Here is a 25,562-nt window from a genome sequence, read left to right as displayed (position 1 = left end):
AAGTAATTGGCTGAGCAGAATTCATGGTTAAATTGCTCCTGCAAAACAAGCAAGCAAAAAGTTTTAATAGCATGTTAAGAGGACTGCAGGAGAATATTAGTGAATCAAAGTAGCCTGCAATGCCTAAGGCTGTTATGATATATTTAGCCTCTGAGTTGATCATACATAATCCTGTTAATCTTGTAACTATTACAGCAAAACATGCAAACATATTTAATAATATTAACACTTAGTGTAGTGCTAATAGACAGCAAATTGATCTAATGCTCTAACAGGTGTTCCTGACTGGTGTGATGCATGAAATAGCTAAACATTGTGAGCATAAAGTCATAGATTAAATAAAAAGAGTAAAAAGTGGCATTTACTTGCCAAACTGCATGCTCTTAAGCTATTAAATTTACTTTTTTTTTTTTTTTTAATACAGCTGCACCTGAGCTTTTCAGGCTAGTGAAACAAAGGTTCTCAGAGTCTCCTGAAACAAGATGACAATTATGTTAGCAAACAAGAATCTTGGAGAATGCACACTTATCTTTGGTGATCTTAGAACAAACAAAAAAACCACAACAAACTCTGCTAAAGGTTCCCTAAATTTGGCTTTGAAGAGAGTTAAAACATAGGTAAGTGTAAGTGTGGATTTTATGTGGTACATCACCTGAGAAGCACTTGCTCTCTCAAGTGCCAAAGGCTATGACAGAATGTGAGGTACCACACAGGACAAAAATGAAATTATGCTGATTTTTTAAATGCTTTGTGGATATCATATACCTAAATAGAGGGTATTCTGCTGCTGCAATGAGTGACATCTATAGAACCTATATCAATGTAAGAGGTGATGTTTATAGCTGCTATTATTTCTTTCTTGCTTCTGCCAAGTTTCAGTCTGTCTGATTTCTCTGAAATCAGGGCTTGTGCTATTAAGGTACCAATCGTATGGCCTAAGCTGCTTCCAGTGCATGCTAGAGCTAGTCCCCTAGGCACTAATGGGAAAAATTAATAGGATTGTTTACCAGAAACAACAGCCACATTCCCTCATATGGTCATCTTTGAAGCAAGAATTTTACCAGCACTTTGATTTGGTTAAGTGTATATGGAAACTTGTTTGTTGTCATTTTATTGGCTATGAAAGCACATAATTGCATACACATAAGGCTGACACAAATAAATTTGGTTTACTTCCATTTACTAACCATATATCTTATTAATATGAGGGCAAATCTGGAAATTGATGCAGTTACAAAATAACTCTAACTAAAAAAGTGCATAAATAACCCTGGTTATTATTTCAGTGAGTGCTTCCATTATGGCCAGCACTGGCCAGCACGTGGAAAATTCTGTTTTGACTATGGTAATCTTGGAGAATGATAGTCAATATGCAATAGCAGTGTACCACACAGCTGCTTTATTTGCATATATGTCCACTTAGTGAGTATGAATGTCAGCAGTAACTATTGCATTTGATTTAGGGAGATGTGATACTTGAGATGGAAAAGCCTGTGAAGGGACAGAGCCTCTCTTAAAGCGTTCTATAGACTTTCCATTTACTTCACCTGCATGAGACCCACCATTCAAGGATGATCCAGACTGGAAGCATTACCTCCTGTAAACTGGACTACTAGACAGACAGTAGCCAGAGCTACTGCACTGATGCTATGAAAATTGTTCTACTCTATCCTCCCCATCCCTTCCTCCTTTGACTTATGTTACATACAGATGCTGGGACTGAGAAGGTGCTGTAATAATCATTCCTGAACTGTATCATGTATATTGTCTTATTTATGCAAGGTCTTTGAGGAGCTGCTGTATCTTCTTCAGTATCACAGTTGAATGATTGGTGACTTAGTTCTGAAACTCCTCTAGGGTTTTCCAAAAAGAGGGGTTTTTTTTAGCATGTGTTTCTCTTCCACATTTCTGAAAAAATGTCTCTGCATTCATGTCACAATAAAGCTGAAGCTTGAAAGCAGAGAAAAATGCCAAGCCATCCTTGAATTCTGTGAATACAGATTAATTTTGTTGTCAATGAATAAAATAATTAGACTGTAAGTTTGCAAATTCTGCTGCAGATGTACTATAAGTGATTAATGTAACCCTACCTTATTTTGAAATCGTAGCATATATCAGGCAAAAAGGCTTGTTATATTACCATCACAGGGTGTTATATCACTAACAGATTTGGCTGCTATGTTAGTTGGCATTTAAGTCCAAAGTATGCATTAGGTAAAGCAGAGTGAGTAATGTTTGGGATGACCATAAGACATGATTGTTATTAATCTCTTTGTACTTACAGAGACTGAACAATGTTCACTTGCTTCAACTAATTTGGCATTCACAGCTACTGGAAGTATGTGTTCTGTGGAAAAGACTCTAACAGACTGTGGTTATAAAACATCAGTCATTCAAACCAAGCAAATATGACTTCTACTCATTTCCATGGGACTAATAATTCACACAAGCATATAACTTATGGCAAGTTATGTTTACTGTATTTCATGCAACTTGTACGGTACTGAAGCACACAACCTGATTGTGACTCCAAAGCCCACGTGCATTTGACATTGTATATCAGTTTGAAAAATACATACACATATACAGAGGAAACAAGCAGCTGAAAGAACTTTAGTCAAACAAGCTGGTAAGAAGAGTCTGCTTTGGCAGAAATTTTGACAATTGTGTGGCTGAACAACCAACACTGTTCTCAGACCAAGTCCAAATGTACAACACCATCACACTAGGGTAAGTGGCACACCACAGCCAATTATCAATCTAGCATGCAGCAGCTACATCCCATGGATCTTTTCCAACCTTCCCCCTTTAAAACTGCAAGCTCTTCATATTTGGAAAATTCATAGGTCCGCTGCCTCAGCAAGACGCTCTCTGCAGTGCTATAACTTCTTGCTGCAGCAGACCAGTTGCAAATTTAATTGTCTGCTGTACCTGTTGCACTACTGTACTCATTGCATTTCTCATTTTGGTAGCTGTGTTTACCAGTATACATAAGGACATGTGCTATCCCTAGGAATTCTTGTACATTGGTCAAACACACACATCTAAACACTTCTGTCTGAGTTCCAAGTCAGATTATTTTGCCATATATTAAACATTACCAGCTACGATGTCTTGAGATATTTTCAAGTTTCTTCAATGGTGGCAAATCCACCCTACAGCTACTAGGGTGCCCTGAAACACTGTGGGAAGAGTGCTGTGTTTAAAGTCAATAGCAAATCACAGTGCAACCTGAGCTTCAGGAAGCCATAGTGTTAGGGGTTTTTGACATTGGACTTCACAGAAGAGAGCTGAAAAAAGGAATTGGTGGTGTATGCTCTGGATCTAGCTCTGGCAAGACTAGGTTAAAAAACCCCAGAAACAAACAACAACCAAAAAAACAGAACAAAAGAAAACCAAATCAAAAAACACCAAACAACCAAACCCTAGTCTCTTTGCTAGGAATATTCTACCCTGGGAATTCCTTGAGTGAATTGACACAAATGATGCAGTCATATAAAAGCAAAATGCATAGGTCTCTACAAAGTGAGGAGAAATTAAACTATTAAATGATGTGATCACTTGAAATCACTTGTGGCCATCTAGTACCTGTCACTATGGTCCATACTAACAGCAGAGGAAAGTATTTTTGACCACTGCATCTTGTTTTCTTATAACTACAGGGGTTTTTTTGCAATGCAGCAAATATTGAGGACTCTTTAACAAGCCGCTGGAAGATGCTGAGCAGCCAAGAAACAACTGAGGGGGGAGAAAAAGGGAGAGCTGTTTAAGTTGTGTTATCTTAGGTTAGTATTTTCTGCACACCATTACTTTGATATAATTATCTTTTGTTCTCTTAACAATTTAGAAAACTGTGGCAAAGCAATTTGTTGAAGATTGTAGAATAAAAGAAGTATTAATCATGGTTCAAATCTGTTATCCCTATCAGACAGTCTTTTTTCCTCTGGTAATGTTTTTGAATTAAAAGTCAGAATTATTCATTTGGATGTATTCAGGAGATTATTCAAAGTGTTTATAGGGGGAATGGCTAGTACACACAAAGTAAGTGGTTGCCAGCTACTTTCCTTTAGCTATCCTACCACAGTTTTCACTTAATATGACACTAAATTGTGACCTTATGCAAAACTTTTTTGGGTGTTTCTGAGATGATGAAAATCATCCTTATCTACAGTATATATACTTATGCATTAGTAAGGGTTTCTGTGTACCCACCAAATCCCATAACCAAAAGTTAATCTTTTTTCATACTGAAATATCACAGTGAGGTCCAAAAACCACAGGAGTCTTTTTTCAGTGTGGAAGGCAATGTAGTTGGAGCCAATGCCTCTTCCAGTAACCTTTATAACCTAAGCATCAAAATGAGCACAGCTTAAGGGAAGAAAGAGAAGGAAACAGAGGTGATCAAGGTCATGAACTCCTTGAGAAGAAGCAAGGACAGAATGCAGCTTTCTGATTTCCAGCTGAGTTCCAAATCCACCACCAAAGCAAATACTTTTCCTTTTGTGTTACTCTTTAATGCCTATTAATAATTTACTATTTTAGTTTCATGTAAGAAGGTAATAATTTTTTCATTTCTCTCTAGAAAAGCAAAGAAATATAAACTTGTATTAACTACGTGATCCTAAACTACAAAAAGTAAGCTCCAAAATTCTGACATGGTAATGATTTAAAAATTAAAGTATTTGGGAATTCCTGGGGTCTGTAAACTTTAACAGAGAAATGGAGCCAAAGCCACCAAGCAATTAATGCCTTGTTTCTTTTGGGCAAGACGAGTAGCCATGTGATACAGAGAGGAAGCATATACTAATAATGAACACTGAAGGAGATCCAGACTTGTTCACAGAGGATTGCTTCAGTTTTAAACAGTAAATGTAATCAGATTCAGCATGGTTGTATTATCCCACAAACTTTGTCCATGTTGAGTAACACAGAAGGATGCAAGTATCTTCAATATATTTAATAGAGGTAATCACATAATTAAATACAGGTTTTGTAGAATCCGGTCCAGAGAAAGCAGTCAAAGGCAGTAATAATACTTCTATTGGTTCTAATAGAGGATTTTTATTTTTCCAAACTCTCATCAGACTAAATGGAGAGGTAGTGGGGTTTTTTTAATCTTATAAAAATGAGACTGATAATTTACAGTAATAGCTTTGGATTTATCGAATAAAACTCCACTACATCCAAAGAGAGCTAGGATACACTCAGTCTTACCCTTAAAACATCTTGACGCTGTCTCCCATGGAAATCAATGGGAACCATTCTAGGTACTTTAGTGGATGTCGGATGAGATCTCTGAACACTACAACATTTGGAAAGGGCCTAAAAAAGAGAGGCACACTAGAAATAAACAAAATGTAGGTTTAGGTTTTTCTTTCATACTTTAACATACAACATTTTAATGTAATATTGAGACCACTAAGAGACAATGGCAGGCAATGTTATAAATTAAACTCTCTTTCCCCTCTCCCCTAAAAATGTACTTATACCATCATTTTACTTTATTTTACTTTAAATTTGTAAATCTGTTTCCTAAATACTCTGTTATGTACAGAGCCATAGAAAGTTATACCTTTATAATGAGTTTAAAAGGTAATTGCATAGCTGTATACACTTTTATTAATCAAAATTTGTATTTATTTTCTAAATATGAAGTTATATGCTCAAAAATTAATGTTATATGATAAGCCAGTTTTATCGATACACTGGATTATAAATTATGGGTTCGCATTTACTTCCCTTATGAGTGGTAATATTCCCACTGACTGTAAGGAGAATGGGTTCAAGCAAATTGCTGGGCAGCAGATTTTCCCAGTCCCATTCGTTTTCCTAACAGGCATATGGTAGTCAAACGATGTTTGTCTGCATCTCAGTTAACACAGATGAAAGAAAATCCTCCCTGTAAAAACACGTATTCTGCAACTGGGCTATGATCAATGTCCTGTATCTGATTTATGACAGACTATCAGTTCTTAATATGACAGGATCGTGCCCTCCCATACCTGTGCTGCCTTTCAGAATAGGCTGGACAAGTCTGGCAGCCTAATGGGGTATCCTTTCTGCTTGAAGATCCGAAATTCCCATACTTTCATTAACTTTACATTGATACAAAGTGCCTTTCATTCTGCCAGTCCTTTATACAGTCATTTGCTCATTGCACCCCTCACTAACGGCTGACCGACATAAACCAGGTAGGAGCTGTTTCTTTAGATCAATCAATAGAAGAATGTGATTTATAGAAATTTAGGATTATAACTTTGGTAATGGTCCATGCTGAGAGGAAAATCTGAGTGACTGAGCAGTTAAGAGTGCATCATAATGCAAAAGCACAGAGGACCATAGTGAAGATTACTGAAGTAACCTTAACTCTGTCTTCTTACCCTTGGAGGGCTTAACTTCAAAGCATTATTTTTCTTTTAATGTAGGCCTTTGGCAGTTGCAGTATTTCACAGACTGGCAAGCCTAAAAGAACTATAACCATCTAATTTGACCTCCTATATAAAACAGGACACAATGTCACCTGCTGCTGTTACTTTGAGCCAATTAGCTAGTGTGTGACTAAGCATAACTTTCAAAGGCATTCATTTTTTTTCACTTTGAGAAGTTCAAGAGATGGAGAATCCAATAGTTTTCTTGCTGTTTTTTTCCAACAGTTAATTACTCCCCCTGTTTAAAAAATGTATGCTTCATTGCCTGTTTGAATGGTTTCATGGTCTCAGCTTCCAGCTATGGGCAATTCAGGTCTTTTGTCTTTGAACTAAGATCCTTGTATTCACTTGGTATTTTCTCTGCAGTAAGTGTCTTAGTTGCTGTAATCAAATCAACCTAATGCACTCTTGTTGAGGAAGATAAATAGCTTGTGCTTTTAAAGTCTCTCTCTCTAAAACACTTCCTGCAGCCCTCCAAATAATTTTGAAGCTTTTTTCTGCTCTTCCCCCCCCGCCCCTTTTCAGAACATGGGAACCAGAACAGAGTGCTGTATTTCAACAGCAAATGAGACTGGTATCCGTCATGAGTCCACCAACTGAAACCATGCACACCACCTCCCTATCTCAGCTTAATCTCTCCCTCTCTCTCCCTCTCTCTGTATGTATACATTTATATTCTTGGGCAAAAGTTCTGCAGCCACTTTGGGAAAGGTACAGACCTATGATATTGATGAAGTTCATTTTATATTATGATATCTGTTACATCCCCTTCTGCAAAACATTAAATACAGAAAACCAAATTCATCCAAGAAGGCCTGTTGCCACCAATAATAGAAGTACAAGCAGATGGTAAGGGGAATGCTTTACCGTGGGACCTGTCACTGCTCCAAGGCCATGATTCATTGTGGCAACACTGGTCCTTGATCCAAGGATGCTCAGGCCAGCCTAAGCTGGGGGACCCTGCTGGTACTGCTGCCTTTACCAGACCTGTGCCAGTCCAACCTTAGATTTCACCTTTCTACTTCCATATTATTCCCTCCCCATACCTTAGCTTTTCCCCTTTTGTTTCTCTTCCTGTTTCTACTCTGCTTGAGAAGCATTTGGGGCTGCCAGATAAGACTCCATCTTCTGCAGTTTCCCATAACCGTGTGGCAAAAACCATCAGCAAAAAATGATACCTTAAACAGCTGTATTGCTGGTGCAAATGAGCTGCATCTCAGAGTTGCCTGAAGGCAATGTGAGGCTTGTTCTGAAAGGGAAAGGTTGTAAGCAAGAGTAAGAACCAGAAGAACTTCAATTTCTGTATCTATGTTGGCTATTATTTTGTGTATGTCTGTCATTAGAAGGTAATTAGAAGGAAGTTAGTTTGAATAATTGACATTACAGACCATTAGAATTAATTCTTTCTCCAGGACAGTTAATACCACATTTAAGGCAACCAGAGTCTGTCAGTTTAGGGAAGACAAATGGATACCAAAGATATTCCTTCTTTTTCTGCACTTTTAATGACTGGTAATGAAGGTTGCATGTTTGTCCATGGGACTGAGAAAGCTGAAAAGCCAAATCTTAACTCCTTAATGTTGTATGACATCAGGATAACTGTTCTAGCTTTCTAGGCCCATTTATTCCCTCAGAATGAATCACACACTTCTCACATTATCTAAATCTTTCTTATTCTTGAACAGGTTACAATCAATGATACTTAACAGTTCTGACAGAGCACTGAGCTTTTTTTGCCTCTAGCCTGAATCCAGTTCAGTTCAAACATTTTTCTGCGGTTATGTATTTTTTCCATGATGTGTTTTCCAGTGACCTTTAATGACTTTGCTGTTAGATGAGATCAGTTCTGAATTCTACTTTCATTATCATAAAATTATTTCCATGCTTTCTACAAATAATCAGATTCAATAGTGAGATCAAAAATGCAGGTGTTAACAAGCTAAAATCTTTCCAAATTCCTTGGGGGAAAGTGCTGATGAAAGCTTTAAACGTGCAAACTAGAATAGTCAGCGGAAGTGCTCTCCATTCTAAAATTTGCACTTTTTAAGAAGTGAAAGTTTATGGTTATTAGCAAATATGCAGAAACCCCGATAACCTTAAAATAAAATGTCATGCACAGAGCTGCCGAACTTGTTTGTTTTATGAAGATCTCCACTTCTTTTTAAGCATATGAATGCCAAAATATGGTGAACTGCTTAGAAAAATGTCTGCAAATAAGCACGTGCAATCAACTAGTGAAGAAAGCAGCTGTATCACCTAGAAGCAGGCAAGCTGTCTACTGAGGGGGCTTGATTCCTCTCTATTGATGGCATTTTGTGAGAATTTATGAATGCAGGAATCCTGGTCGTTCAGTCTTAGGTACAGAATTTCAAGCATTTTGTGTAGCATGGACAAGGCTCCATTTCCTTCTGTACCCTCTGTAGCTGAGTGATGTGAAACTATCAAATTAGATACTGCTTTTTATTTATAAAGCATTAAATAACAAAAACAGCAATGGAGAATTTAATGGGTTATTCTTGCTGAAAATAATAAACATCTAACTTTCAGGAATAACAAAACATGAGGTTGACAAAGAATGAAGTTGGAGGGGAACTGAGGGTCGTGGCTGTGAGAAGACTGATTTTTCAATTATAGCCTATTCATAATTATGAGGAAACATTTCCAATATTCAAATACAAGATAAAGGCTTGGGGTTTTTACAAATAAATCCATCACACTAACAGTACTCGTTTACGTTTGGCAAGCTTGGCTCCTTTCAGAAAATACAGAAAATGCCACGTCCAAAAATTCACATTTGAATAAAAACTAGTTTCACATAGCCATGACGAGATCCATGATAACTTGGTAACAACAACTCTACCGCAAAGAAGAGTTAAATTGTTCTGTTCTGTCTATTCTTTCACCAGCAGATAATTCATCCAAAAAGAATTTGCCTGCCCTACTTACATCGGGGATCAACAAACTGGACATCATATAAATAATTCACAGAAGAGCAGTCTCTTCTATTAACTGCAAACTGAAAAACTCTGCCTTAAACATGAAACGTGGCTGAAACTGAAATCATCATGCCAGTCTTATAGGACCCAATGGTATATGTGCTGTGCAAATCAAAAATATACCTGACCTGTTAATGAGAATTCTGGGGTTTTTCAATAGATCAGACACAAGGAAGCTGTTATACCCTTGTGGACCAGTTGTTTCTTAGGAGTGTGTTCACTGTTAGTCCGTCTGTAATACAATCAGGAATCAAGCACAGAAACAGCTCTCACCTAGTGAATATTAACTAATTCACCAAAATGCCTTCTATTCCTCTTATATATTACATACTTAAAAGTGAAGAATTATCCAGGTTAAGATTGAATGTGTCATTTTAGGCTTTTGTTCATTTGATTCCATCTTCACCTAGGATGAAGGATCTAAATATATGTAGGACTCTTTCTTTCTCCCCTGGGACCTCTCATGTCTGCTCAGTGTCCTCTTTCCTTTGGCTGTTGTGGATGACAGTAGACATTGATGCTTCCTAAAGCCTTTATCTGTAACACTTCTTAGCTTCAGCACCAGAGCACAGAATCACAACTAAATAAGGCAGGAACATAATGACAAGAAGAGTAAAAAAACCACAGATAGCATTAGGAGAGAAAGAGAAAGTTGTTTCATGATATTCCTCTGGCACTTGGCATTGTAAAGTGGAATCCATCCTTCTTCACATACTGTCCATATGTGTCCATATTAAATCAAATAGGGATGTCAGACAAAGAACTGGGTCTACAGTAAGGTAATTGACAGTGAAAGAGAAGAAAGAATGGGAAAAATGAGAGAATGGTGAGTCTATAGGGAAGAACTAAGAGAAAATTAGTAAAGACATGGAGTGCAAACCCCCAAACATGAAGAAAAATAGCTCAGAAAAGGTGTGTGTGGGGAACAGAGACAGAGAGACTGTCCAGTAGGGACAGTGATAAGGTGTGTAAAAATATGCAAGTTACAGCTAGACTTGGCTATTTTGCTTTGAAACAGAAAGAATATGGGGTGCCTTGTGCATGCACAGAGCGTGAACTGCTGTGTTCACATGGCCACATCTCCTACCTACCACAACTTTTGACAAACACGTATCATCATGTGTTACTATACATGACTGTAGACAAACTAGAAACGATTGGTAAGGAAAGTATATATAATTAAAATGCTTTTCTACTTAGAATGCAATACTGTTAAATAAGATTTTAGAGATTAGGTTCTCTAGAGAGGGCTTGTGCTCCTTCTGGAACAGGTGCAAAACTATGAGTGCTATTCAATCATTTGGGTGGTGAGACGGCCTCTCACTGTCCCTCTTTGTCAGCTTAGCCAGGGGTTGTGCCACCAACCTCCATCATCTGTGCTCTGCTCCTTCTCATTTGTCTCTCCTGTTCCCTCTTTTGTGGGGATACTTGAAAATACAGAAGTGATGCAAAAACATGACTAACTCATACGCAAATTTCTGCTGGGAAATTTGCCAGGTTGCTATGGGAAACACACACTGCAAGGAGCATCTGCTCCCTGACTGTCCTCCTCTCTCCTTGCACATTCACTTACACTCTCGGGAGGCTTACATAGCCTGTCCTTGCTGACATGTGGGAATACGCTTACAGCTCTGTGGTTTCCTTTCACAAATATTGGGCTGTTCATATCCACACTTTCTTTTACCCACTCAGCCTGACGAGAAATCAGACCCAAGAAAAGTGAACACAGAAAATCTATGTCCTTGTGTGATGATTGTTTCTGCAAGACCAAGATACAATTCGAATACATGCAATCAGGCCATAATATTGTGATGCTTTTATCATCGCTTGTAACTCATACAGACTTTATAAAACTAACCATCACAAACACATGAGAATCCACTGACACTTAACACACATTTTAAAACCAGTTGCCGCTTAGAACAAGTTAGATGCAAGCCTTCAGCATGCAATCTTGGATGCCTCACACATGTTTGCAGACAGGGGCACTCACCATTCTTCACTCCTGTTACACAATTTTCTAAACAAACAAGTGCATCCTACAAAAGGCTCTTTTCCCTTACAGATATCCCTGCAATCCAAACAGTCTGGAAACAGCTGGCTGGTTCAACAGTTCTACAGTATCTACAGTCTGGTCCATCAGACAGGAAAAGAGCAAAACTGCTTCGAAGCCTGAGTGTTAGTCGGTTAGCTGGGTACAGGCTAATTTCATAGGAAGAGTGTTTCAGTCACATGATCAGGACAGGTTTTCCTCCTGGTTACACTTTTTTGGCAGAAGAATATTTTCCAGTAGATTGAAAAAAATACTTCCTTTTGGCAAGTGACATGATTACATAAGTTAGCCCACAGACATGCTAGTGGAGGTGTGTTTTCTTATTCTTATGCCTCACCTTCAATAATACATATTTTCAATCCCAGGTCTTTTCAGCAGAAATTTTTGTGACCTTTACCTTTTGCCTTTTAGTTCCAAAACCCTGTGGAACATGCCCAGATTCAGACCTGTTGTCAGGCTTCAGTTTTATATGCACATTACCATAGAACCTGTGCTTTCCACACACCAGCACTTGAGATGACTTGTAGACTCCCGTTGCTTTTCAGCACAGGCCATTCATGGGGTGTGTGGGGTACACGTTCACAGGTGCACTTCAGACAAGCAGGTTTCATCAGAAACTTGGATTCCCATGTGGCGCTGGTTTCTACTTCTTGTTCACTTCAATTACTCAGCAAAAGAAATCACAGGGAAACGTGCAATTGTCTCACATGCAATAGTTTAAATAAGCCACTTATTAGTGGCTGCTAGAACTGCACCTGCAATTTTATTATTATTACCAGGTACTGCTAAATTTTAACAGCCTTTACTCCTACTGCTTTCTGTACGTGCTTTATAATATTAGCTATAGCACTTCCAATTCAGCAGTGTTCCAGCACTCCCACAGAAGTGAGGAAGTCTTTCAGTTTGCCAGCTCACCAAACAGCACTGCCAAATTCAGACCACATGGCAAATACCTGACACATTATATGAAATGAAAAGTATGGCACAGTGTATTGGATTTGCACGGCAAGGTTTAGGTAGCAGGGGGCTACAGGGGTGGCTGCTGTGAGCAGCTGCTAGAAGCTTCCCCAATGTCCAACAGATCCAGTGCCAGCCGGCTCCAAGACAGACCCACCACTGGCCAAGGCCGAGCCCATCACTGACGGTGGTAGCGTCTCTGGGATAACACATTTAAGAAGCCAGAAAAAACTCTGTGCAACAGCAACTGCAGCTGGAGAGAGGAGTGAGAGCAACATCCCTGCAGCCCCCCAGGTCAGTGCAGGAGGGGCAGGGGGGGCTCCAGGCGCCGGAGCAGAGATTCCCCTGCAGCCCGTGGTGAAGCCCACGGTGGGGCAGGCTGTGCCCCTCAGCCCGTGGGGGTCCGTGGTGGAGCAGATCCCCACCCGCAGCCCGTGGGGGTCCATGGTGGAGCAGATCCCCACCTGCAGCCCGTGGAGGACCCCACGCCGGAGCAGGTGGGTGCCCAAAGGAGGCTGTGACCCCGTGGGAAGCCCAGGCTGGGGCAGGGTCCTGGCAGGGCCTGTGACCCCGCGGGGAGAGGAGCCCAGGCTGGGGCAGGGTCCTGGCAGCGCCTGTGACCCCGCGGGGAGAGGAGCCCAGGCTGGGGCAGGGTCCTGGCAGCGCCTGTGACCCCGCGGGGAGAGGAGCCCAGGCTGGGGCAGGGTCCTGGCAGGGCCTGTGACCCCGCGGGGAGAGGAGCCCAGGCTGGGGCAGGGTCCTGGCAGCGCCTGTGACCCCGCGGGGAGAGGAGCCCAGGCTGGGGCAGGGTCCTGGCAGGGCCTGTGACCCCGCGGGGAGAGGAGCCCAGGCTGGGGCAGGGTCCTGGCAGCGCCTGTGACCCCGCGGGGAGAGGAGCCCGGGCTGGGGCAGGGTCCTGGCAGCGCCTGTGACCCCGCGGGGAGAGGAGCCCAGGCTGGGGCAGGGTCCTGGCAGCGCCTGTGACCCCGCGGGGACCCAGGCTGGGGCAGGCTGTGGAGAACTGCAGCCCGTGGGCAGGGCTGACACCGGAGCAGCTGATGGAGGACTGTCTCCCGCGGGAGGGACCCCAGGCTGGAGCAGGGCAGTGTGAGGAGCCTCCCCCTGCGAGGCAGGAGCGGCAGAGACAGCGTGTGATGGACTGACCGCAGCCCCCGCTCCCGTCCCCCTGCGCTGCTGGGCGGGGGGGGGGGGCAGAAATCGGGGGTGAAGTCGAGCCTGGAAGAAGGGAGGGGTGTTTTTAAGATTTAGTTTTATTTCTCATTATCCTACTCTTTGATTGGTAATAAATTAAACTAATATCCCCAAGTTGAGCCTTTTTTGCCCATGATGATAACTGGTGAGTGATCTCTCCCTGTCCTTATCTCAACCCAGGAGCCTTTCATTATATTTTCTCTTCCCTGTCCAGCTGAGGAGTGGAGTGATGGAGCAGCTTCTGTGGGCACCTGGCATCCATCCAGGGCTAACCCACCACACACAGTTAGTAGCAATGCTTTATTTTTCATTCTCCTCAATTCATAGTTATCTAGTCTGGATATTGAACTTACACTTCCTCTACTTTAGTATCTCAATGAGAGCTATTAATGATAAAATTGGAAACACGCAGTACGCATTCAGAAGTAGCCTATGACACAGGAAAACAGACAGGAAAAACGGATAGCCATACCTTTCCTATGACACCACACTTTTCTCCACCAGGAGTTTAATTCTTCCACTTGCATTACTGTAGAACCTGGACCTAGGTATTAAGCATACCCATACTGTGCCAGGCGCTGCACAGGTAGAGCAGAAACAGAGAGCATGACAAAATGAAGAGGCATAATTTGCTGGTCAGCATAGTAAACTTTGCACTTACATGTTTCTAAAGACTCATGAGGTTATTACAGGAGTGTTTGAGGCACTGCTGAAGAAAAAAACAGGAAAGCTCATTCCACTCTGGAGGGAATTCTGGCACAGGACTCAGAAATAAAAGATTTAAGACAGTTCTGCCTTCTGAATGCAAATCACCAACGTTACTACAAGAAGGAGCTCGGCAGTTTTGACTGCCCAGGCTAAATAGGGACTTCATTTAATTATATCTAAATATGGGTAGAAAACATAAAATCTTTTCATTAATAATAGTAATAAAGACAGAGCAATCCAGCTGGAGAGCAATTCACTACAAATGTTAGTGCATGTTTTGCTGACTGACTGGATACTAAGCAAAAATGGACTCCAAATAAAATATAAAAATAAATGTTTATTATATTAGAATATAATAAAGGAAAACAGCATGCAATATGATAAAAAGAAACAGTACTAGTTATTATGCACAATATGATAAAAGAGCAATAGGAGCGATGCATCAAATCATTACTGCAAAGCATTACAGTGATTAAGAAAAAGATACATCACCGATTACCACCTTAGTAACACCACCCAGGCCCACACTTCAGCTGGGAAGCCTCGCTGCAGCTGATGCCAGGAGTCTCGGTAACTGGGAAGCTCCTACACAGAGCATCCACCCGTAGGTGAGGCTTCCGACCCAGTCCCGGAGCTTGCCTGCCTCAGCGAAAACAAAACCAGCTTACATACCCACTGTATGCAAGCTTTTAAATTTGTGCCAAGTGCAGGTGTGCACTGTCTCATGATCCATTAGGTCCACACACGCCAGGGACGCTGGCCAGATGCCCGAGTGTGGTTGAGTTACTCTCACGACACAGCTGCACATGGTATTTATCGTCCGGATGGTCCCGCTCATATACTGCCTGTTCAGGGGGCTCAGAACAAGCACCACCTGTCAGATTCATTAACTCCGATTTAAAGTTGTCCTTGAGCTCCCTGTGCAAGTTAAACAATTCCTAATTAAATACATGATCAAAGACTTTTCCATGAGCAGTAACCAATCATTACTTAATAAACTTTCACCACAGTGCATTACACAACCACATCACAGAGGTGACTCAGGAAGGGGCAGGAGTTATCAACCTGGCGAAAAGTCACCGCGTTGCTCCCAGAGTATGATTCTGCTATTCCGGTAACCTGTTTAAATGGCTGTAATTTCCAACACAACTAGTTATTACCTTGAGATTTCATTTTCTTTTCTAGCAGAACTGCTGCCTTTTACATTAAGAGCAACGTGTTCAGGTTTTGTTTATCCACAGATCTGTTAAGCGAACGCTGTGCCGTCAGGCTAGCGCTGTGTGAACTGCTTCTGGGAAAAAAATGGGAGGTGGAAGATGAGTGGTGCAGTAACAGCTTTTCTTTCTTTCTGTTGATCGTGTTATTTTGCTAAAAATCACCCCCCCAGGTTTGTTGATCGTGTTATTTTGCTAAAAATCACCCCCCCAGGTTTTTAAGCAAGGGAGCAGTGACCGCCCGCCGCGGATTGCAGCCGGCAGCCACCTTTCCCCGTCAGTGCCGCGGAGAGGACGCTGCGGACGTGGAGGGGCCGAAGCGCGCCGCGACCCGTAACCGCGGCCCCGCGCGGCAGCACGGCCGCCACCCGCGGCGTCCGGCTCTCTGACGGCCGGGAGCGCCGCCGACGCTCGCCCGCGAGATCACCGATTTTTAAAATTCCCGCCTAAACTCAGCCCCCAGCCCCGCCCCCCGCGGGGCCCCGCCGCTCCTCGCGCGGAACCGCGGCACGGGCGCTGCAGGAGCCGAGCGCGACACCCCGCTGCCGCCTCTGGCTTCCGCGCCGCCGCCGGGGGCGAGCGCCCCTTCCCGCCCGCGGGGCGTGCCCGGCGCGCGGCCCCGCCCCTCCGAGCGCCGCTCAACGGCCTCGGCGCCGGCCGCCTCGGGCCCCTTCTCCCGCCTGGCGGCTGCGCTCGCCGCCGTGCGAGGGGGCGGGGACGCCGGGCTCGCACACGCGGGCGCAGGCGCGGCGAGGCGGGTGCCCGCGGCGCGGCAGGAGCGACTCCGCGGCGCCCGTTCGGCGAGGGCCGCCCTAAGGCGCCGCCGTGCGCGCCCCCGGCCCCCTCCCCCGCCCGTCCGCCGCCGCCGCCGCGCGGGCCCCCCGAAAAGGGAGATGGGTCCGGCGCGCTCCCCTCCCCACCTCCTCCGCCTCCTCCACGCTCCCCGGCACCGGCGCGCCCTGCTCGCACCGCGCATGCACGTACCCCCGCCCCCGGGGCGCGCGCGCGCACTGAGTGCTCGTGCAGGAGGCGGCGGTGACGGCCAGAGAGACGCGCGCAGACCCCCCCCCCCAGCCCCCCTCCCCAAATTCCCCCCTCCTCCCTCCCTCCCTGCCCCCCCTCCCCGGCCCCCTCCCGCGCGGCGGCAGCGGCGGCAGCGGCAGCCCCCCGCGCTCCCCGGGAAGTGCGGTTCCGCGCGCGCGCGGGCGGCAGGTAAGCGCGAGCCCTCTCCCCGTTCCCCTCCCCCCCCGCCCGGCGGCAGGGCCGCCGTGGCTCTGCGCGCGCGCGCTCTCCCTCGCGCGCCCCCTCCCTCCTCCGCCTCCTCCTTTTCCTCCCCCCCTCCCCTCCCCCGCTCACTGCTGCCGCCGCCTCCAGCAGCCCGGCTGCTGCCGGCCGCAGCCGTTAAAGCCCAGGCAGCTCGCGCTGGGTGAGATGGAGGCGCCGCGGGCGCGCCCGCCGCCGTCAGCAGCTCGGAGCCGTCGCGCGCCTGCCTCCCGCGCGCGGCGGGCGGGCGGGCGGGGGGAGGGCGAGGCGGAGAACACGGACACGGCCAGCGACGGATGCGCACGCTGGGGCGCGCGGGCCCCGCGCGGCGGCCGCAACAAAGGGGCGCGCGGCCGCGGCCTGGCGGCGGCGGGAGCCTGACGTCGCCTCGACCGCCGCCACCGGCGGGGCGGGCGCCGCGCGAGAGCCGTTGGGGCGAGGGGGATGGGGGCGCCGTGCCCGCGCAGCCCCGCGAGGCGGCGCGGGGCGGGGGGTAGCGCCGGGCTCGCTCCGGAGAGCGGCCGCCTGCTGCTCGCGGGCGCCCCCGACGACGGGCCGGGAGCGCGGGCGTGGTCTCCAGCCCAGGGCCGCGCCGGCAGCCGCGGGTTCCCGTGGCGGCGGCGGCGACGAGCGGGCCGCGGCGGCCCGGCAGGGCTGGGCCCGCCGGGAACCCGCGCCTGCGCCGCGTCCTCGCCGGCGGGTGCGTGGAGCGGCGTGCGCCCGGCTGCCTCCGCGGGCACGGGCACGGCAGCGCCGCGGCCGCCCGCCTGCAGAGCCGCCAGAGCCGGAGCGGCCGAGGCACCGAGCCGGGCTCGGACGGCGGCGGACAGGAGCTGCGAGAGCAGTTACAGCCCCGGACACGTTGCCCCCCGTCCCTGCGGTGGTGTCGCTGTGTAACAAGTGTGCGTGTGCGCAGCAGTGACGGGTGACCCCGCGGCACAGGCGGGTGGGCGAGCGGCAACGGGTTCCCCCTGCCTTGGGTCAGTGCTCGGGGTGCTCTGGTCAAGTGCCCGCACTCGCAGAGCAGTAACTTTGTTTCTTTCACCAGTTACACACCCCTGTCAACACCACTTTCAGCCGATTACTTCGCCTGTATTTGGCTATGGCTTAGGAAATCTCAACAGAATTGCCGCAAAATTGGGTATTCTTTAACAGCACAGGGTGGGATCGCTGCTAGATTATTAGCAGTGACTTTTGCTGTTTGCTTAAAAAGAAGGCAGCGTTTTTCCCCAGAAAAGAACTCTAAGTGGATCCTGTTGAAATAATTGTTTGTCCTGCCCTCTTTGGTGCTGGAGCAATGCATTTTCCTGGGATGGTAGACTGGGACAGCCCAGAAAAATACACACTGTTTCTTGGGGTTTGGGGGGTGTGCGTATTTCAAACATTTATATGTTACATTTATAATGTATTTCAAACATTTATACAGTTCTTGTCAGGCTATCTTAACATCTGATTATTTAGTACTAAGAAAAGAATTTTGGCTTTCCTCGGGTTTTTTGTAGCCAGTGGCACTATATGCTGAGATTCCAGACATCCAGAGGTATTTGTGGGGGGGCAGGTGTTCCCGTACCGTGCTGAACACCCAGCATCAAGAGTGGAAGTTGCATACCTGTCATCTGCTTTCATTTTGTATAGGGTCAAGTATAAATTAGAATTTAAGAAAGGAGTTCCCAGTAGCTCTGTGCCAGGTGATGGAGGATTTGTTCTGAACTGAATATTAAATTTCCCTCCTCTTCGCTGCATTTCCTGCTTCTGTCACAATTGGATGCCTGTGGGAGTTTGGGATTGAGTAATTTAGGTGTTCTGGATCATCCTTTAGCTGTTCCAGCATCTCCACTGTTTGGAGACTTGGTATCTTTGGTGTCTCTTTCTCAGGTCCTGGATGCGTGTCCATCTGCAGCCCAGACTGCTGTCTTTTGGGATGCTTGGTCTGCTTGCCAGACCCTCTGCTAGGCTTGCTCAGCTCACTGATTGAGCAGAAGACTCATCACCTTTTTGATAGGTTGGTTGCTGAGTTAACTGTAGTGATTCCTGTAGAGGTTTTTCAGACTTGGATGTAGTGCAAAGTAAGTAACAAGAAAGCGGATTCAGGGAAGTAGGCAGAGGAAGGTAAACACATGGTTTATGACAACAGCACTATCAGATCAATTTATGCAGTCATCTGTAGAACCAGTCAAAATATCTGGGTGTTTTAACAGTGCATTTTGTGTAATTTTAAACAGTTGAAAATGCCATCTTTTAACATTAATTTAAAACAATTTTTGAAATAGATTTTATCATTTCTTAAAATGTTATTATCTTTCTGTCTTTCAGGCTGAAGGCAGCCCATTGTAAGGGCTAATCTGTCAAATATTTAACAATCATTTGTTCAGAAAATTTCCTGCATTGTTCATGGTAAGGCTTATATTTGATATTTCACCTTTAGTTTGTTATGCTGACACATTTAGAGTATTTTGTATATGTTTTTTAGTATTAACTTTTCCTTTAGCTATAAGAATGACTTCTGCTGCAGTTGGATCATACATTTATTGGGAATTGCAACTTCACAGGTTCCAGTTTCAGGTAACTGAATCAATAAATATTTGAATAAATTAGTATATTGATGCAAAAGTTTGTCCTTTATAAATCACTGTGTATCCTCTAAAGTGTATAACCTAGGGAAAGAACTTTATGTATTCACAATTTTACAAATTTACAAGTTTGAGAATAATGCTTTTATAATTTGAAAGGCTTTTCCTGGTTATGTTAAGCAAAAAAAGAACAAACCAAAAAACAAATTGGCAGTTCTTTGAGCATGTAAATCACATCAACTGTTGGGATTTTATGACTTGGAGTACTTCATAAAAATGACGACACTTTCCCTTGTTATTTTACAGGAGTTTTTCATCAGTATGTCTGAAACCATTAAATATAATGATGACGATCACAAAACCGTGTTTCTGAAAACATTAAATGAACAACGATTGGAAGGAGAATTCTGTGACATAGCTATCGTGGTTGAAGATGTTAAATTCAGAGCACATAGGTGTGTGCTTGCTGCCTGCAGTACCTACTTCAAAAAACTTTTCAAAAAACTGGAAGTTGATAGTTCATCAGTAATAGAAATAGATTTTCTTCGTTCTGATATTTTTGAGGAAGTTCTCAATTACATGTATACTGCAAAGATTTCTGTTAAGAAAGAGGATGTAAATTTGATGATGTCTTCAGGCCAGATTCTTGGTATTCGATTTCTAGATAAACTCTGCTCTCAAAAACGTGATGTATCCAGTCCTGAAGAAAACACACAGTCCAAGAGCAAGTACTGTCTAAAAATAAACCGTCCTATGGGGGAACCTAATGATACTCAAGATGATGAGGTGGAAGAAATTGGAGATCATGATGACAGTCCATCAGATGTGACAGTGGAAGGAACTCCACCAAGTCAGGAAGATGGAAAATCACCTACCACTACCCTGAGAGTGCAAGAGGCAATTCTGAAGGAGTTGGGAAGTGAAGAGGTTCGAAAAGTAAACTGCTATGGCCAAGAAGTGGAGCCTATGGAAACAACCGAATCAAAAGACTTAGGATCTCAGACCCCTCAGGCTTTGACATTTAATGATGGCATAAGTGAAGTGAAAGACGAACAGACACCAGGCTGGACCACAGCAGCTGGGGATATGAAGTTTGAGTATTTGCTTTATGGTCACAGGGAACACATTGTATGTCAGGCTTGTGGTAAGACCTTTTCTGATGAAGCGCGATTGAGAAAGCATGAAAAGCTACACACTGCTGATAGACCATTTGTTTGTGAAATGTGTACAAAGGGCTTTACCACGCAAGCTCATTTGAAAGAGCACCTGAAAATACATACAGGTTACAAGCCTTACAGTTGTGAGGTATGTGGAAAGTCTTTTATTCGTGCACCGGATCTAAAAAAGCATGAAAGAGTTCACAGTAACGAGAGGCCGTTTGCATGCCATATGTGTGATAAAGCTTTCAAGCACAAGTCCCATCTCAAAGACCATGAAAGAAGACACCGAGGAGAGAAACCTTTTGTCTGCAGTTCCTGCACTAAAGCATTTGCTAAGGCATCTGATCTAAAAAGGCATGAGAACAATATGCACAGTGAAAGAAAACAAGTTACTACAGCCAATTCCATCCAGAGTGAAACAGAACAGTTACAGGCAGCAGCTATGGCTGCTGAAGCAGAGCAGCAATTAGAAACTATAGCTTGTAGTTAAAAACTAAAGCGGGAACTTTATCAGAAATAATATAAAAAATGACAATGAGCAAAATCTATCATTGGTATACGTTTAGACTGAGAATTATCTTTTCAAGAAAACATATTTTTAGAGGATTTGGATGCCACATAGGAACAGATAGCATTGCTTGGTTAAGTATTTTAAAGCATTTCAGAGATGGATATTCTTAGAAAATGAAACTGTTTTGTTGTCATTAGCAGCATAATGCACTAATATCCCGATTTATTTGAGAATACGATCAAGTTCTCTATCAAACAGGGATCATCACCAACTGGTGTTTTTTCATCCTGTGTGGAATACTGCATACAATGTAGACATTTAATTCAGTGATTTAAGTTTGAAAACGTTGGGATCTCAGAAAATAACAAAGATGGAAAGAATATACTTGCTTTTCATAATTATGAAGGTGTTATACCTGCGTTTTTTGAGAAACAGATGTTGATTCCCTAAGCTTTTTAATTGCTCCTTTTTTCACCTAAGTAGGTGCTAGGGGTTGTACAACAAGGGTGTAAGGGGGGACGGTGATCAAAATGAAATTGCTTCTTAGTCCATTCCCTCAGATATCCTCTTATTTTAATTAAGGTGGCAAGTTTAATTAAATACTTGCTTTCCTGGAAAAGCCTGCATTGTTCACAGTGGTCCTGGCTGGCAAAGCAGAAGGTCATGGCATTCACCAGTCCCTCTGTGGGGAAAAGAGTCTGCCTCTTTTATTTCTGCACTCACTCTTATGCAGGCTGCCAGAGATGAGACAGAGCCACAAAGGAAATAGGGTGCAGCGTGGAGGAGGCATCTTCCTTACTTAGACCCATCAGAAATTAGTTAAAGCTAACACAGCCTGAGGCTGTAGTTTTTATTATGCAGCTTTCAGCTCACCTAACCTAGCACAGTTGCAAAGGAGTGTTTCTGGCAGCACAGGAGAATTAGCTGTTCCGCTGAGTGACCAGGTGTCACTGCCAGACCTCTGGAGTTGCAGAGCACAGCCATGGGCTGTTGCACACCTGCCTGCAGCGTTCAGGCTGGCCATACGGGCTAATAGGTTCTGCTCAAATTTTAAAACTTCTGCCTTCTGACCCACCATCTCTCGGCAAGCGCAAGACTTTAGTCATCAACTTCAGTTGTTATTGATCCATAATCAGTGTTCGCTAACAGACTGTTACTTAGTTGCCTGTTTTGTTTTTTCAGGCAAGCTGGGGTAGATGCTGCTAATTTAACTTTTAACTCACAGAGTCAAAATAAGTGGTCTTTGGATTGCAGTCTTCTACATGTAGTCAACAATAGAAGACACAGTAACAGTGGTAATGTAATCCAAAGGGGTATCGAGCCTTTATTTTAAATTTGTAAATACTACAACTGTTGTCAAAACTTCATTTGAAGTTGGAATGGGCAAAAAAACACACCCTTGGGCATGTGGTTGGGTAGCATTGGTCACTTGCGATACATATAGCATATGAAAATGTTAGACCAGTTTCTGGTAAGTTACTGTGTGGTAGATCACATCTTGCTTTTTTCTAAGTAGAAATTGAAAATAGTGTTTTTGGAACTGTTATATGGAACTTTGATTATTGGTTGTTTTTTTTTTTATTTGGTTGGGTTTTTTTACAGCTTCATTTTATTCATGTATTCATCAGGTTAAGCAGTTATCTTAAAATGCCAATAGCTGTTTGAAAGCTAGTCTGTAAATAAAACATGAACTTAATATTTTAGAAAATGTAAACTTTGGACCTTTACCGATATATTTTTTTAAAATGTTGCTTCATTTTACATTCAGTAATATTAGTTTGTAAACAAACTATACATTTTGTATCTGTGCAACATCAAAGGATGTGTATTCATTGCATTTTATTGGTTCTCTTGAGGAACATGATAAATGACCATTGTTAAAATGTTTTACTGTATATGATCATAGATATAAAATTGGTAGGTCCAAAATGGGATCTACTTTTTTCTAAATATATTAGTCTTGCTATGTTTTCTTACCTAAAATTGTGTTCACTTTTTCTTACATGATAAAATTGGGATTGTTAAGACTGTACAAAGGAGATCTGTTGTGATGAGAGTTCAGGAATTTAAAAGATGAAGAGAGTAAATTTTCTCAAGATCTCTTATGAAGGAGTAATGAGCTTAAATTACAGCTGTGAACGTTTATGTTAGACATTAGAAAAAAACTTTTGAAGGGTTGAGTAATGGATTATTAGAACAGAATGACTGAGGAGGCACTGCAATCCCCAACTAGTGACAATATTCAAGAACGACTTGGACAAACATCTGTTAGGAATGGTATAAATACAGTTAATTCTGCCTTGAAGCTGAGGGATAAGCTAAGTAACTTCTCAAGAAGAGCTTCATTGGTTTTTTTGGAAAGTAATAAATGAAAATGAAGCTCACTGGGACAGCAGATGCTTGAATGGAAGGACAGAGCTCAGAGCTTACAGTTAAAGAAAATTGCCCTCTGACATTTAAGCACAAGCAGTCAGGCTGTGGATTTGAAATTGTTATAGAAAAGCAGGTGTGCGTTAAAAATCACAGCTGAAAGTGTTAACATTGTTTTACGTCAGAGTAAATTCTGCTATAAAGTTTACAGCTGTAAGAGTTATACAGGGTTGCAGCAGTAAGGGTTGCATGACGTTTGTCGCTCTTTAAAACTGGGACAGGTTGATATTACACATATTCTAGTACAAAAGTGTGCAGAGGCAGGAACAAGTGTTATCATTGTATGTTCCTTGTACAGGCGTAAACACCTTACATGAGGCTTGGTCTTAACAGTGTGTCATAGGAACAAATTCAGTCAAACCAATGGAATTGCTTCCATGTCAAAGGTTTTGAAAGAGACCTCTTACTGGTTTTTAACTGCTGAAGAGTCAGAAGACTGCTGTATGTTCCTGAGACCAGCAATGATAGTATTGATCCAGAAGGGAAAGGCTCAGTTATTTTTGAGAAGTTGAGAATTTTATTGGCAATTTCTACTACCACTATCTGTTTCAAGGGTGTGAACTTACCTTATTTTTTTTCTTTTTTGGAAAGCAAATGGGTAATTTTTTCTTCCCTTCTCAACTGTTTTTATTCAAAACAGGGAGATGGCCTGGAATGCTTAAAGTTTTGGAAAAGGTTTCAGAAAGGATGTGTAGAGGTAACATTATCTGTACATTATTGTTAATATGTTCTAAATTAATCATGTTCGTTGTGTACATTCTGAAGGGATGTTACCTTACATGCTACGGGGGTCTGTCTGTAAAGTTCAAGTAAATCTGTCAGCATCTTAAGATACTACTGCTCTCAACTCTCTCCTGTCTGTGCCAGAAGATGCCATGTACAGAAGCAGATATGTGTCAGCTCCAAGTCACACAGGTTTTCCAGCATGATGAACTGTAAACTATGAGTTGTGTTGATCGAGGAATGGGTACATTTTTAGTTTTACTTTTACAAGGATAGAAGCTTCTTTCAGAGCTTATGAGACAGAGGAGGAAATTCTGTCCAATTAATGGGAATTCTGTTGACTGTATTAGGGCCAGACTAGTCTAATATTCCTAATGAGGTTTCCAACAGCAGGCAGATTTTTAGTGAACTAGTATACGTGCAGGAATGACAGAGTGCTATAGAAACAGAGGGCTAAAACCACATTAGATGTGAATTGATTGTTTTTCTCAGAACTAAGTAGGAAAATAATCATTCATGGAATGAGCCCAAAACATACACTTCTCCATGTATGGTTTGTGAAATCGGAGTCAGTTACGTCTTCAATATTACATAGGCTAGCAAAAACTCGGTTATTCTGGCTTGTACTGAACGTCTGTCCATGTTATGATGTTAGGTGACCATATGGCTTCAATGGAACTGTGCATGTATTGTGGTTAAGTATAAAAAATAAGTTCTTGCATGATCAGGGCTTACATGTATGTAAAGCAGCAATGTTAGTTGATGTGAAATGAGGTTCTTCTGGTGACCCAAATGGGTCTATAAGGTCAACATAAGTTGAGATGCTAAACCGAATCCTCTCGGTTGCAAAAAGGTGCAAATACTAAGGAAGAATAACCATTTACAGGATTATAGAATGGTTTGGGTTGGAAGGGTTAAAAAGCATAGTGCTTTAAAAGACTAAGTAAGTTAGAGTGAAAAGAAATACTTGAAATAAGAATTTTGCTATTCTGTGATCTCAACTGTATGTTCCTGAAAATAGCGTGGGTTTATTGTAAAGAGAAAAGGGAACAAAGAGAACACATTTTGAATTTTGGTTGAGTATTTTATATATATACACATATATATATATATATATATATATACACACACACACACATATATATATATATATATATATATATAAAATTGAGATTAATTAAGTAAAAGATTGAATATCTGATTAATTTCTGATCCAAACTGTGTTAGCCACAGGCATGCTGCTGATTATTTGGTACAACTTGGTTTGGAAACTGTAAAAGTTCAGGAAAGAATACTTTCCATCCCTTCTCTGCTCCCCACCCCTTCTTATCAATATT

At 43.2% G+C, this 25,562-nt stretch overlaps 1 protein-coding gene across 5 annotated transcripts; it reads left to right on the top strand.

The window, feature by feature from the left end:
- Positions 1-15,001: 15,001 nt before the first annotated feature.
- ZBTB14 (zinc finger and BTB domain containing 14) lies at positions 15,002-23,055 on the top strand. Of its 5 annotated transcripts, XM_056332474.1 has the most exons (5): positions 15,002-15,741; positions 15,783-15,873; positions 15,925-16,780; positions 19,145-19,225; positions 19,708-23,055. In XM_056332474.1, the coding sequence occupies exons 4-5, from the start codon at positions 19,223-19,225 to the stop codon at positions 21,049-21,051; spliced, it is 1,347 nt and encodes a 448-aa protein (XP_056188449.1). In that variant the 5' UTR covers positions 15,002-15,741; positions 15,783-15,873; positions 15,925-16,780; positions 19,145-19,222; the 3' UTR covers positions 21,052-23,055. The 5 variants fall into 5 exon arrangements, with proteins under 5 accessions (XP_056188449.1, XP_056188448.1, XP_056188452.1 ...); XM_056332473.1 differs by having other exon boundaries at positions 15,783-16,780; XM_056332477.1 differs by lacking the exons at positions 15,783-15,873; positions 15,925-16,780 and having other exon boundaries at positions 15,002-15,468.
- Positions 23,056-25,562: the final 2,507 nt, after the last annotated feature.

The sequence above is a fragment of the Falco biarmicus genome, chromosome 3, assembly GCF_023638135.1.
Source record: "Falco biarmicus isolate bFalBia1 chromosome 3, bFalBia1.pri, whole genome shotgun sequence".
NCBI lineage: Eukaryota > Metazoa > Chordata > Aves > Falconiformes > Falconidae > Falco > Falco biarmicus.
Note: the sequence above shows the minus strand (reverse complement) of the source record. Positions and strands in the feature narration are given on the sequence as shown.